Raw genomic sequence first — 14,714 nt, 5'->3', positions numbered from 1 at the left:
GCTGAAGGCTCCTATCTGCCTCTCTATTTTTGAAAATGTATTTAGTGGGAACTGGTCCTCTATGGAAACTTTAGCCCTTTTCCATGTATAAATGGATATTTTTATCAATTAATCTGAATAGAGCTGGAAGGGACCTTGGAGGTCTTCTAGTCCAACCCCCTGCTCAAGCAGGAGACCCTATACCATTCCAGACAATTGGCTGCCCAGTTTCTTCTTAAAAACCTACAGTGATGAAGCACCCATAACTTCTGACGGCAATTGTCTTCACCTCTTTAATTCCAGGTTGCTTCTCTCCTTTTACAGCACAACATACAAAACATCTGTATCTTGTGCTGTATCTGGAATCAGCTATTTCTTCTCATTAGTTTATTTACCGGTTATTATATTTCCAAACAAGATGTATCTCCATTGCCTCCATGTTAGATTTGTTGAGGGTAAACTGCCCTCTGCAGAGTAGAGCGACGGACCAGACAGCATTGCAACACAGATACTCTCAGACTCTGAACGTCGTTAGAAAAATAAATAGTCTTTACTTGTTGTAAAACAAACAAAACTGGCTTCTCATAAACAAAGATAACACTTTCAATACAAAACAAAGTTTGCTTACAGTTCTAGTTCCGTAATACCGTCACAGTATCTTTAGCAGTAATATCACGAGCAGGAGTGAGCAGGAGTGAATGAGCTTCCTGCCTTCCTTTTATTTCTGTTTTAACCACTTACTCAATGTCATCTTATAGCAGTTAAAGTAACAGTACATATTATCTACCCAACCGTAGGATAAGGATCCAACAAGATTGTCTACTTGAGAGATAGTGCTGGCCAGTAGCTCCATGGTTAAGGAGGGACTTGAATGTGGGTTGTCCAATTCTATAGTAGTTTATTCATTTGATATGTACCTTGTTTCAGCAGGTTGACCTTTAGTGTCCAGGTGGGGTTTTGCCTAAATAGGACTTGGATGGGAAATCACCAAGAAAAACAAAGCTGGGGAAGTGAAATTGTCTGAAGACAATGGCAAGCTACTTCTATATGTGGGTAGTCTTACGGAGGAGGTGGGGGGGAACTGAATGTTTTGCCCAAAATAGCCTGGATAGCTCAGCAGACTAATGCATTGTAATTTAACTCCAGCTGTCTGCAATTATTGCATGTTTGAATCTCCCCAGGCTCAAGGTTGACTCAGCCTTCCATCCTTTCTAAGGTAGGTAAATTGAGGACCCAGTTTGTGAGGGCAATAAGCTGACTTTGTATAAAAATATACAAAAGGATGAAGGCTATTGCTTAACGCATTGTAAGCCGCCCTGAGTTTCCGGAGAAGGGCGGCATATAAATCAAATTAAAAAAAAAACCCATCATGCTTAAGAGATGGTTGAAGTTATGCAAAATAGCAGTCTTTCCATTTAGTGATATATGTGGCCAGATGAGAGCAGAGATAAAATATTTGGCACAGACCATGAAGAAAATATAGACACGGGTGGGGGAAGTGTGTAGATGCATCCTATTGAGCTTGAATCATTCGTAGAGCACGATTGGGAGGAGACACAAGAATGGTCTTACCATCAGGCTGATGGTAAGGAACCATTTATCCATCAAGGAGCACGTTGTCACAGGAATAGTGGTGGGAACCTTGTTACACATCAGTGATGGGGAAGACCATGGCCATCCTCTGCTCTGGGGACATGAACAGACTTAAAAATAGCTCATGTTCTTTCTGTCACTCTCTTGATTCTTTTCTTGGCATGGAGACAATAATTTATCAACATAATAATAATCGGCTATCAACATAATAATTTTAAATTGGATGTTTTAAATTTCTGGGGTTTTAAATTGAGCCGAATTATTTAATAATTTTAAATTATTTTAATTGATGTTTGTCTTGTGCTTTTAATAGGCTGTACACCGCCCTGAGTCCTTCGGGAGAAGGGCAGTATAGAAATAAAATTATTATTATTATTATTATTATTATTATTATTATTGTTGTTGTTGTTGTTGTTGTTGTTGTTGTTGTTGTTATTGTTATTGTTATTGTTATCATTATTATTCCTTAGCACCAATGAGACCAAGGAGCTTATAGTGGACTACAGAAAGAATAGATCAGATATCCGGCCCTTGGTTATCAATGGAGGTCGAGTGAAGCAAGTGGCCAGTTTTAAGTTTCTGGGTCTTATCATAAAAGAGGAACTGACCTGGGGCGCTCGCATTGCAGCACTGGTCAAAAGGGCCCAGCAGAGATTATACTACCTGAGGCTTCTCGGGAAACAATAACTGAATGAAAAACTGCTGATGACCTTCTACCACTGCACCATAGAGAGTATTTTAATTTACTGCATCTGTTTATGGTTTGCCAATTGCACAGTGACAGATAGGACAGCTCTCCAGAGGGTTAACATCATTGCCCAGAGGATCATTGGTTGAATCATGCAGTCATTAAGTGAATCCAGTTTCCCTCATTTACTTTCAGGGATGAAATCCAGCAGGTTCTGACAGGTTCTGGAGAACCGGCAGTGGAAATTTTGAGTAGTTCAGAGAACCAGCAAATACCACCTCTGGCTGGCCCCAGAGTGGGGAGGGAATGGAGATTTTTCAATATCCTTCCCCCAGGAGTGGGGAGGGAATGGAGATTTTGCAATATCCTTCCCCTGGAGTGGGGTAGGAATGGGGATTTTGCAGTATCCTTCCCCTGGAGTGGGCTGGGAAAGGAGATTTTGCAGTATCCTTCCCCTGCCACGTTCACCAAGCGACGCCCACAGAACCGGTAGTAAAAAAATTTGGATTTCACCACTGCTACATGCTATTACTATTATTATGATTCACTTCTAATTTCATCTGTTTTACTTTCTGAACCATTGGGGTCTTTTCTGCCTTCCTTCATTCCAAGTAGGAAACTTTCAATAGAATAGAATAGAATAGAATTTTTTATTGGCCAAGTGTGATTGGACACACAAGGAATTTGTCTTTGGTGCATATGCTCTCAGTGTACATAAAAAGAAAAGATATGTTCATCAAGAATCGTAAGGTACAACATTTAATGATAGTCATAGGATACAAATAAGCAATCAGGAAACAATAGCAATATTGTTAGCAAGGGCTTGCCATGATACAATTTCTCTTTCTCCTTCCAGCGTGCCAGTGCAACAGCCAAGGATCCCTGAGCAGTTTTTGTGACAACTTCAGTGGACAGTGTCCTTGCCGGGCAGGTGTTTTTGGGCTTCGCTGTGACCACTGCCAGGCCGGTCACTGGGGCTTCCCAAACTGCCGTCCATGCCAGTGTAATGGCCGATCAGAAGAATGTGAGTCACGGACAGGCAGCTGTTTGCATTGCCGGGGCCACACAGAAGGAGATCGGTGTGAGAGGTAAGGGAAGAATGGTTGGGTGTGCTGAGAGCCGGCCGCTAGCTAATAGGCATAAGTCCATCCATGATCTCCTGCGTGGATTTCAAGATCTACAGCAGCCTAGAATACAGGTAGTCCTCGACTTATGACCACAGTCGTGCCCAAAATTTCTGTTGTTAAATGAGCTTTGCCGACTTCCGGTTTGCTGTTTGTTGCTGCCAGACGTTCCTTTGGGATCGTCAGCTTCCACCGCCTGTCAGAGCCGCCTTCACAACGGAATGGCGGCTCGAAAAAACTCCGTTTCCATGAGGAAACGGAGATAGAGCCAGCAGGGGTGGGTAGAACTCTCTGCGGAGTCCCAAAAGTTTTTCCTTTACTTTTGGGACGGAGCGGATGAGATGCCCCATATCCCCAGCCGCCGCTCCGGGCTTTGGGAGACCTCTGCTGATGCAGAGCCAGGCGTCAAAAGCAAGCCTGCAAATTTAACAGATTACTCAAAGAAATGTGAGCTGGACCTGTAATACTGAACCGCAAGTATTTTACTGATTTTTTTAAAAAAAATTACTTAAGAGAGAGGAGGAAAAGAAAGAGGAAAAAAAGCCTTTTAAAATGGCGTCGGCTGGAGGAGAGGCTGAAAGGGAAAGTCCTTCCGTTTTCTATTACTACAATGTAGCGGAATAAATACCACTGGCTACATTTGTAGACAAAACTTCGCTCCTGTGTCTTTTTCTCTTTTTTTTTTTCCCTTGGAGATCTGATATTGTTGTTGACTGGAAAGAAGTCTTTCTTGCTTTTTTTTAACAAAGCCTGCCTGGGCGGAAACATGGCACTGAGACTCATAAAGTCAGATAAACAAGAAGGGGGGGGGATTCCCCCACCAATAATTTAAAGGAACAAGTCTTAACTCTTCAGTCTCAGAAACCTGATTTTAATATAACAGAATTTTTTATAGAGGAGATTGAAAGAAGGGAGGAGATTGTGAATCAGCAACTTGAAAAATTTAAGCAGGAAATTAAAGAAATTAAAGAATTGGTGAAATCTAAGTTCGATTCTTTGGACAAAAAATTCTCAAAAGTGGTTAATGGTTTTACAGAATTTATGATACAGTTGGACACAAATACTAATGTACTAGAGTCTAAAATGGAAGAAATTCAAGATAAATTGGACAATAGAATTCAAAAAATTGAAAATGATTTGATAAACACTCAGGATAATAGCTTAGAAGAAAAACCTAAAATGGATGCTGATCAAAAGTATGGTAATGCAGAAAATCTGCAACAGAAGATTGAAAAAGAGATTTTAATGGTACAATATAATTTCACAGAATATGCGATAAGATTAAGAGGTTTGCAGGAAAATAATAGAAATGATTTAAGGAAAATATCTTCTGAATTTCTAGCTGGGATTCTAAAGGTTCAACCTGACGAAGTGTTTTGTAGGATTGACAGAGTTTATCGAATCAACTCCTAGATTGCCAAGCAAAGGCAATTGCCTAGAGACGTGGTGATTTATTTTACAGATAAGGAAATTAGGAATAATATCGTGCAAAATTCCTTCAATTCTAATTTGCAATTGTATGGAAGAAAGATTTGGATTTACAAGGAACTCCCACCTAAGATATTGATGGAAAGGAAGAAATTTGGTTTTCTGGTGAATGAGTTAAAAAAGAGAAATATTTCATTCAGGTGGGACGCCCCAGTTGGTATTATATTTAGATACCAAGGAGAAAGATATCAGCTAAATACTGTTGAAAGAGCGGAAGAATTTTATCAAAATAGGTTGAAAATGAACTTAACATCTTCAGGTATAATACAGGATAAGCAGAAGGAGCCGGAAATAAAGGTAAAATATCAAATTATAGAGACTGTACCAGATGAATTGCCTTTGGATTTATTGGATACCCCAGCTGGACTATCTACAAATTTGAGAGAAGTGGCATCTAATTTTAATGTGATGACTTATCAAGGCAAGGATAAGCATGGAAACCTACTAGGGGATATACAAGGGATAAAAAAGAAACATGAGATACAAAAACAAAACCAACAAGACCAATCTACAAAGCAGAATAAAAACCGACCAGATGATACACAATTTGTAGAAAGGAAACCAGGATGGAAACCAAACCCACAAAAAGAAAAGAAAAAGAGAAATAGGTGGCATAAAAATAGAAATTTTTAAATTAGGCAACAGTGAAGCCAGTGACTTTAAAATATGAATGATTATGTGTAAACACAGAAGAGGCGACGTATTGGTTAATATCATCCTGAGGATTGTGGCAGATCTCTGCATGGCCGTAATTTGGGGACATGAAATGAGCCTTAAACTGATGGATTTGAATTATCCATTTTGGAATTTCTCTTTGTGTTGATAAACATATTATATTATCTTGAATCTCAAGGCAAGAGAATGATGTTGGGGCATGCAGAAGATCGGGTTGTTACCCACTACGATGATGGGAATTAATAATCCTGATGAAACCCACAATTATTACTATATCGAATATAATTATAATGTCACTCGGGTGGTTGTTTTTACTTTTATACATATAAGAAGATATTTACTACTGATGGGGGCAGATATGATTGAAGATCCTGAATAAACTGTTGCACCAGCAAGCTATGTTACCCGATTATGGATGTTGGTTCTACCAATCCAGTGGAAAGACCTCAAAGAAGATACTATATGGATTATAAATTTAAAGTCATTGTCTTTTCTTTTTTTTTATTTAGATATAATGGAAAATATAGACATATATTTTTAAGTAGTGTGGGCAGTGAATCAAAGATATTAAGAAATGTTGTGTATGGTAATTTTGTATGATAGTGGGTGAATAAGCTAGTTAGTAGATTGATTAGTCTAAGAAAAGGGATTTTTAAGTGATATATTTAGGGGAGTGGAGGAAATGGATAGAGTGGAATAAATGTTAAACTAGATTTTATGGGGAAGGCCGCTTTGAAATGTTATAGTAACATATATAGAAGATTAAATGTTAAAGTAGGACTTATCGTATAGTTTTAAAGTGGAGAAGTTATTCTATAATGTTATAGTATAATGTCTTTTTTTTTTCCCCTTTCTTTTCTCTTTTCTGAAATGTATGGATAAAGGGGGATGTTATAATATTAATAATATTTTTAGTAAGTAAAGGTCAATATCTAGAGGAGGGAGTAAGTAATCTGTTATGAATTAGGTTTTTTTTTGTTATGAAGAAGTCACAGGGGGGGATGGGTGGGGAGGGGGGGTTAGGGAGGGGGAGGGAGAGGGGAAAAAAAGGGGGGGGGGGAAATTTGTATTTGAAAACTTTTTCAATAAAAAAAAATAAATAAAAAAAAAATGAGCTTTGCCCAGTGGTGAAATCCAATTTTTTTTACTACCGGTTCTGTGGTTACAGCTTGGTGGGCATGGCTTGGCTTGGCAAGTGTGGCAGGGGAAGGATACTGCAAATCTCCATTCCTACCCTGTCAGGGCATTTATTAATCCCATGTTTGGCTCTGGGACAAATCACCCTGGTTTAATTAGAGGAGATGGATCGTGGCTCCTCCTTGTTTGCAATATTCTGAAAAAGAAATGCGAAGAAAAGTTTCTAATAAAACTCATTTATTTGTTATAAAGAAAATAAAACACCTCACTAACTAAGAAAAGTTAATTGTTACATTTTGAAAGTAAATCGGGCCAGCTGCCTTTCAGCAACCGGCAGTCCCGTGGCATGAGAACAAAGGAAAAAAGAGTGTGAAGCAAGTGAAGGAATGCGGACATGCGTAGTAGAATACTGATAAGGAACTTGGCAAATACAGTAAGTCTATTAGTCCAAAAATAATGAAGCTCAGCTGGGAAATAAAAAAACGCAGTGACATACCCCACTCCTGGGGGAAGGATATTGCAAAATCCCCATTCCCTCCCCACTCCTGGGGCCAGCCAGAGGTAGCATTTGCGGGTTCTCCAAATTGCTCAAAATTTCCGCTATCAGTTCTCCGAACTACTCAAAATTTCCACTACTGGTTCTCCAGAACCTGTCAGAACCTGCTGGATTTCACCCCTGGCTTTGCCCCATTTCATAACCTTTCTTGCTCAGTTGTTAAGTGAATCACTGCAGTTGTTAAGTGAGTAACTTAATGGCTGTTAAGTGAATCTGGCTTCCCCATTGACTTCGTTTGTCAGAAGGTCGCAAAACGGGATTACATGACCCCAGGACACTGCAACTGTCAAAGTTTGGTTGCCGAGCATCCAAATTTTGGTCAAGTGACTATGGGGATGCTGCAATGGTTGTGATGTGAAAAACTATCATAAGTCATTTTTTTCACTGCTGGGGTAACTTTGAACAGTCACTAAATGAATGGCCATAAATCAAGGACTACCTGTATGAAGTATATTTTAATGTCCTGCGCTTTATAAAGATGCATTTTGTTTTTGCTTCCAATTGAAATAACTTCCCAGGGAAGTTTTTGGTTCAGTTAAAAGCAAGTTTAATATGTCTATTGCAGAACCAGAATGACAGGGGAAAGCAAAATCAGCATTACTTCATTCATTCATTGATTAGATTCACGTCCTCTTCCATCCAGAATTGTTATGCGCAGCATTGACACATCCTGTACTTCACCGCTCTCATCTCTGAATATAAACCAGGGGTGATCATTCATGCATTACAGGATCATTAAAGAGGGATATTGAGCAATGCCAAAATTTAAAGTTTAAAGACATCTTTATAAATAATGCTCCTATTGGTATTCCTACAGCTTCATTTATACAATAGACAAGATTTTTTTTTCAAAATATGATGGATTTTTTCACACATCATGACTTGATGATAAATCTGTAACTTAATTGTTGGTGAACTTAGATTTCTTGAGACATACCCAGCTATTCTGGAAGCACCTATGTAGCAAACAAATTTTATTCAAAGTTTATGCCTTTTAATCAAATGTGATAATCTGAAAAGGTGCTACTGGCTCTTCCTGATTTTGGGTTTCCATAGACTAACACAGCTCTCCTCCTTCAGTAACCAGCTATCGTTCTTTTGTAACTTAAAGCAAATTCCTTAGCTTATTGATAATAAGGCATTCTCAGCATTTTTTATTACTTTCTTGGTAGCCTAAAGTCTTTGTATCAATCTTTCCAGCCAGCTCCACTTTTCTACATTGTTCCTTTATTTGTAACTCTTGCTTCTTCTGCCTCCTCAAATTTTTTCCATTCCTCCATTATTTAGGCTTATGAGCGCTTACAGTACACTACATTTTAGTTGTACAGATAATTTAGAAAATCTATTTGCAACAAACAGATGCACAACTATGTATATCATGGATGATTCATCACAATCCTGCCATTTGTCTAGGACAGTGATGGCTAACCTTTTCCGGACCAAGTGCCCAAAACGCACCCGAGCCCCCAAAATGCAATGCGCGCTCGGGCCCCGTGCATGCACCCCTCCCCCATGCATGCACGTGCAGCCCTGCGTATGTGCCCTGCCTCCCATGTATGCGTGTGCAGCAGAGACCCGAAGACCAGCTGGCCAGCGGGAGGTGTGCACGCATGCACAGCAGAGCTGAATTAGGGCGACGGCTCGCATACCCACAGAGGACACGCTGCATGCCACCTCTGGCACGCATGCCATAGGTTTGCCATCACGGCTAGGAGTTATCATCTGGTGGCTCTATCAGACTTGGAAGCTGTTAGGATATGGTTTGAGCCTAACAAGTTGTCCAGGCAATATATGTGTTCTGTGACTTTAATATGAATATGTATTGTGTGACTTTAAAGTTTTCCTGCTGATTCATTATAATGCTGAGTCATGCTGTAATTAGATAATCACTGGTTGTGAATGTATTTAAGAGAGGTACTATAACGTATTCAGTTGATGATAAGCTACCATTGTGTGAGGAGTTGCCACCATTGTGCTATCATCGGTTGGATGGATCTGCTACCATTGCGGTTTATGAACCAGAGTGAGTTTGTTATTCTAACCAACTACTGTTTGTGTGGTAAGAAGAGTTTCTGTATCACTGGATTGATTTAACTGGCAAAGACTTGGATTGATTTAAAGACTATGAGATTGTTTTTTCACTATAAAGTAAACTTTTGATAAACCAGTTTGCACATCTCTTATTCATTGTTCTCAGCAACGTTTCTCTGTGCTCTATACTCTGCTGGTTGGTAACACAACAACAATATCCTTAACAGAAGCTAAACAAGGTTAGGCTTCTTTAATAGTTTAATAGTTAGATGAGAAACCTTCCAGATAATATTATAGCATGTAAGTTGAAAAATGCACACTTTGGGAGAAGATATTCCTGCCCCCCAAAAAACTACAAACAAAACTACGAAAGTACTAGAACTTGAGCTCCATTTAAATTGATTGTTCCTTTTCAGTCCTAAATAAATACCTGAAGTACAAAGGCACAATTGCCTCTCGTGTAGTAGAGATAAACCAAGAGTAGACCTTGCTGAGTAAAAGCATTGTGTAGTAAGTATCAAAACTGGATCTTGGGAACAAATGGATATGGAAGAAGAGGAAAGAAGTGAAAGAAACCAAATTGGAAGTAGAAATCATGTATGAAGATGTAGTGGAAGAGAGTTTTAGTCCCATCTTAGCCATGAAAACCAACTGGGACAGTCACTCTCTCTCAGCCCAATTCACCTCACGGTTGTTGTTGTTGTTGTAGGGAAAATAGGAGGAGGAAGGTGTGTTGGACGTGTTCACTGCCGGTATACAAATAAAAAAATAAAATAGAAATAAAATCACGTGTTCCTAAAACAATCTCTTCCCTCATGTGCAGATGCGTAGGTGGATACTATGGGAACCCAGCACTGTCCTTGGGTGGCCAATGCCGTCCTTGCCCTTGTCCGGAGGCTCCTGGCTCCGGGCGCAATTTTGCAGTCACTTGCCATCAAGACAATCCCTCCGGAACTGTGATGTGCAGCTGCCTTGGAGGTTATACAGGCAAGTCCAGCTTTGGGGCACGAAGGCAGGTCTTCATTCACCTTGTGGCGAAGTTGGGGGAATGGCTCTCTACACAACACCAGCTGCATTGAAAGAACAGAACACAAGTCTGGGCTTTGGAGGCTGGAACTGAGGGAGGTGAAAAACATTCGGTTGGGTTATGTATGTTGGGGAGACAAGTGAGTTTGCTCCAATAAAAGAAAATATTTGTAGCTCGGGGTTGAAATGAGGGATCCCGGTGCTCTCTGAGCTTGGTTGTTTTCTTGCAGACGTTTCATTACCAAACTAGGCAATGTCATCAATGGTGATGGGGAGGGGGGGGGGATTGCTTAATTTATATTCTAATGGCTTGCCCTGTCAGTGTTGGTGGGAGTAACCTTAGTGGTTCTTTGGTTGGGCTGCTGAATTTGCTCTTGTTTGTCCCAGCTGTCCCAACTGGCACTCTTCTTTCACACAGGCCCGCGCTGCGACGAGTGTGCTCCTGGTTACTATGGCAACCCCTGGCAGGTTAGAGGACAATGCCAGCCCTGCGCCTGTAATAACAACATTGATCTGGCAGACCCCAAATCCTGCGATCGACGCACAGGCCAATGCCTTCGCTGCCTCTACCACACCGAGGGAGACCAGTGTCAACACTGCCAAAGGGGTTACTATGGCGATGCCACTCGACACACCTGCCGCCGTAAGTGTCTGCTGCAAACACTGACTGCATGGATTTTATTTTATTTTATTTTATTTTATTTTATTTTATTTTATTTTATTTTATTTTATTTTATTTTATTTTATTTTATTATTTTATTTTTATTTTTATTTTTATTTTTATTTTTATTTTAGAAAAGTTATATGGCTTCCCAACTCACTCACAATGACTCCGGGTGGTTTAAGAGGAACCCAGTACAAAAAGCAATAACCCCCCCACCCTTGGCAATATGAATCAGATGAGCCATTTGATTGGCTTCATCTCACTCTGGGTCCCCAGGCCCATTGGCACAACCATGTCTTCATGGCCTTGCAAAAGAGAGTCTCAATCTTATCTCTATCTGGATGATGTTCCATTGGAAGGGAGGGAGCCATCACGGAGAAGGCCCTTCTTCTGGGTCCTGATAAATGGACCTGTTTAGCAGAGGGGACCCATAGCATTCCCTGCCTCCTCCCTATGGTGGGTTGGATACAGTGGTGAGTTGCTACCGGTTCGCCCAACCCGGGGCGAACTGGTAGCGGCGGCAGTGGGAAGCTCCGCCCACCTGCCTGGACGTCTCTGCGCATGCGCAGAAAGACGCACACACCCACAAACGAACCAGTAGCAACGGGATTTGAAACCCACTACTGGTTGGGTAGATATAACTGGGAAAAAGACAATCCTTCAAATCTTATTAAAACACTTAACTAGAAGATCGTGCAGACTGTCTTATTAAAAAGACAGTCTGCACAACCTTACTAAAACATTGGTGCTAACCTATATATCCGTCTCCAAAATAAAAAAGTTTGGTTTATGGTGCCCAATGAGATTGGCTTCTTTTTAATTGGCATATTTATTTACTTCTCTGTAAAGATGGCTTGGCTTACTAATTGTTGTATCCTTTTTCCTTCAAAGAAGTGGGCTGAATATCATATACTGTATGTATATATTTTTTTCCCTGCAGGTTGCTCTTGTAACTACCTGGGTACTGTGCAGAACAAATGCTCCTCGCAGGACCAGTGCCAATGTGATTGGTACAGTGGGCAGTGCCAGTGCCTACCCAATGTCCAAGGACAGAGCTGTGACCGTTGTGCCCCCAACTTCTGGAACTTAACCAGCGGGCAAGGCTGCCAACCCTGTGATTGCCATTCCTATTACTCATTGAGCCCCGCTTGCAATCAGGTCAGTCTGAGCTCTGTGTAGACAGGCGTAGACATCGTGGTCAATGTTGTGCTGAAAACGGGAGAGCTTCCAGTGTAGAAGAACAGGGTGGGCCACAACCTGGAAGACCCCCAGCTTGCAGGAAGCCCTTGACTGATAGGCTGGGAGAAGAGGAGGAGAGTTTAATTAGCTGTATTTCATAGGCTTGATAAGAGGATAAAAAGTGGGCTGGAGCCGTGATGGCGCAGTGGTTAGAATGCAGTACTGCAGGCTAACTCACTGCTCACTCCAGGAGTTCGATTCTCACCAGGTCAAGGTTGACTCGGCTTTCCATCCTTCCGAGAAATGAAGACCCAGATAGTTGGGGGCAATAGGCTGACTCTGTAAACCACTTAGAGTGTGCTGTAAGCATTATGAAGCAATACAGGTAGTCCTCGACTTACAACAATTCATTTAGTGACTGCTCAAAGTTACAACGGCACTGAAAAAAGTGACTTACGACTGTTTTTCACAGTTACAATCTTTGCAGCATCCCCAAGATCATGTGATCAAAAGTCAGAAGCTTGGCCACTGGTTCATACTTATGACTGTTGCTGTGTATCAAGGTCATATGAAATCCTTCTGACAGGAAATTCCCCCGCCCCACAGTGAATTTAAATAGTTTTGGGCAAGAAAGCCATATTGTCCCAAACTGGCTGATGTCCATAATTTTACACCTTATCTACTGTATAGATTTGTTATCATTTCTTCCACCTTGGTAGTGTGCAGATATTGTTAGTCGTTCAGGAAACCAAAACAATGAGTATTAATACTACCTCTATTGTAAGATTAGAATAACAGAATTTTTCAAGTCTGAAAGTACCGTATTTTTCGAACTATAAGATGCACCGGAGTATAAGACGCCCCAAGATTTCGAAGAGGCAAACAAGAAAAAAAAAGGTTTTTGCCCTCCCCAGCCCCCAGGAGCACTCTGCAGTCCTCCCAAACCCTCTGTGCGTCCTGTTTTTGCGAAAAAAAGGGATGTGCAGAGGGTTTGGGAGGCCTGCAGAGTGCTCCTGGGGGGCTGGGGAGGGCAAAACACCCTCACATCGCATTTTTGCCCTCCCCAGGCCCCAGGAGCACTCTGCAGGCCTCCCAAACCCTCTGTGCATCCCACTTTTGCGAAAAATGGGACGCACAGGGCAGGGTTTTGGGAGGCCAAAAATGGCTGTATTCGGTGTATAAGACGTACCAACATTTCCACCCTCTTTTAATGGGGGGCGGGGGGCAGGGAGTGCATTTTATATTCCGAAAAGTATGGTACTCCTCTCCTGCCTTGTCTGTACTTCGCTGAGAACCAGGGAGGTTCCTTCTGAGATGCTTTCTCTACTCCCATCCATTCTTTGGATTCAGTTTTCTGTTATTAGACCATAGTCTAGACTGGAGCTCTTCCTTCTGCCTCCCAGGGTTATTGTCACAGATTTAGGTTCTATTCTAGCTCCCAATACCTCTATTGGGAAGATACCAGGAGAAGATAATCAGACTTTACAGAGAATATATTTCAGCATTTTCTAATCAGAGGTAGTATTCAGCAGTTTCATACAGGTTCAGGCGAACCGGTAGTTCTGACGATCAGCTGGCCCCGCCCACCCGGCCCTGTCCTATCCTGTCCTATATTTCCTTCTTTCTGGCTCAGCTGATTCATGCGGCACAGCTGATTTCTGCACCTCTACTTACCGGGGCTGCCTAAGCAACTGAGCTTCAAATTGCTGTATTTTGAATGCTGCGTACAAGCGTGTTAGGCGTGTGCCTGCATGCCAAGCACACATGTGCACATAAAGCACATGCTTATTGTCAAGGGTAAATGCCTTAACTGTGCCAGGGGTCAGCTATAGTGCAGCAGTGCAGGGGTTAATCCAAACTCCCACCTGTCCAGCTCCTCCCACTAACCCCTCCTTACCTAAGTCTCCGCCTTCTGGCATAAAAGGTGGGCACACTCTTCCTTGCTCCTCAGATCCAGATGTTGCAAGTGTTGTTGAGATGAACCTGTGAATAAAAGAGATTTAATTAATCTACTGACTCATGTCTTGCTGTTGGGCCTGATCCATGAATCCTCGTAACAATATGGTAGCAGAGGATGGTTGGATGGCCCAATAATCTCCGAACCTACAACGAAGACACATCACTGCCTACGAGATGGCGACTCCACCGAAGCAAAGGGACAGCAACCCAGCAGGATCGCCAGGGAAGGCAGAAACCAAGACTGATCCCAAAGCCATCACAACGGAGGAAAGGAGGGAGACCAACAAAAGGGAAATAACGAATCCCGGTGATCAGGAGGAAGAAAAACTGAGGATCGACGTCCTAAGGCTGCTAAAAGAGCGAGCCAATGACAAGAATCTCCTCGCGGACCTACGAAGCTTCATAATGGACCGCAAGGTGGCGGGGAGCGAGGAAGACTCAGACCCGGAGCCCGAAGAACTGAACTCGGTGAGTGGATCGCCCCAGAACGACCCCACTACAGTCACCGAGCCCCACAGCCCCGCGCTAAATTCAAAACGGCGGCCATCTTTGACCACGTGGTCGGGCAAGATGGCCGACCCCCGCCCAATCAAAAGCCGGGATTCAAAATGGCCG

At 41.9% G+C, this 14,714-nt stretch overlaps 1 protein-coding gene across 2 annotated transcripts in view; it reads left to right on the top strand.

Annotated features, from left to right (window-relative positions):
- The window catches only part of LAMB2 (laminin subunit beta 2), an 86,728-nt gene that overhangs the window by 41,930 nt on the left and 30,084 nt on the right, over window positions 1-14,714 (top strand). For both annotated transcript variants that reach the window (XR_004593628.2, XM_034431717.3), the window contains exons 19-22: window positions 3,117-3,348; window positions 10,095-10,258; window positions 10,716-10,940; window positions 11,902-12,119. Coding sequence is in view for 1 of the 2 variants with exons in the window: in XM_034431717.3 (XP_034287608.2) it covers window positions 3,117-3,348; window positions 10,095-10,258; window positions 10,716-10,940; window positions 11,902-12,119 (839 nt within the window). In the remaining variant the exon portion in view is untranslated. The remainder of the gene's footprint in view (window positions 1-3,116; window positions 3,349-10,094; window positions 10,259-10,715; window positions 10,941-11,901; window positions 12,120-14,714) is intronic.

Source organism: Pantherophis guttatus, chromosome 2 (genome assembly GCF_059756535.1).
Source record: "Pantherophis guttatus breed Tessera chromosome 2, ASM5975653v1, whole genome shotgun sequence".
In the NCBI taxonomy this organism is placed as follows: Eukaryota; Metazoa; Chordata; class Lepidosauria; order Squamata; family Colubridae; genus Pantherophis; species Pantherophis guttatus.
This window is presented reverse-complemented; position numbering and strand designations above follow the sequence as displayed.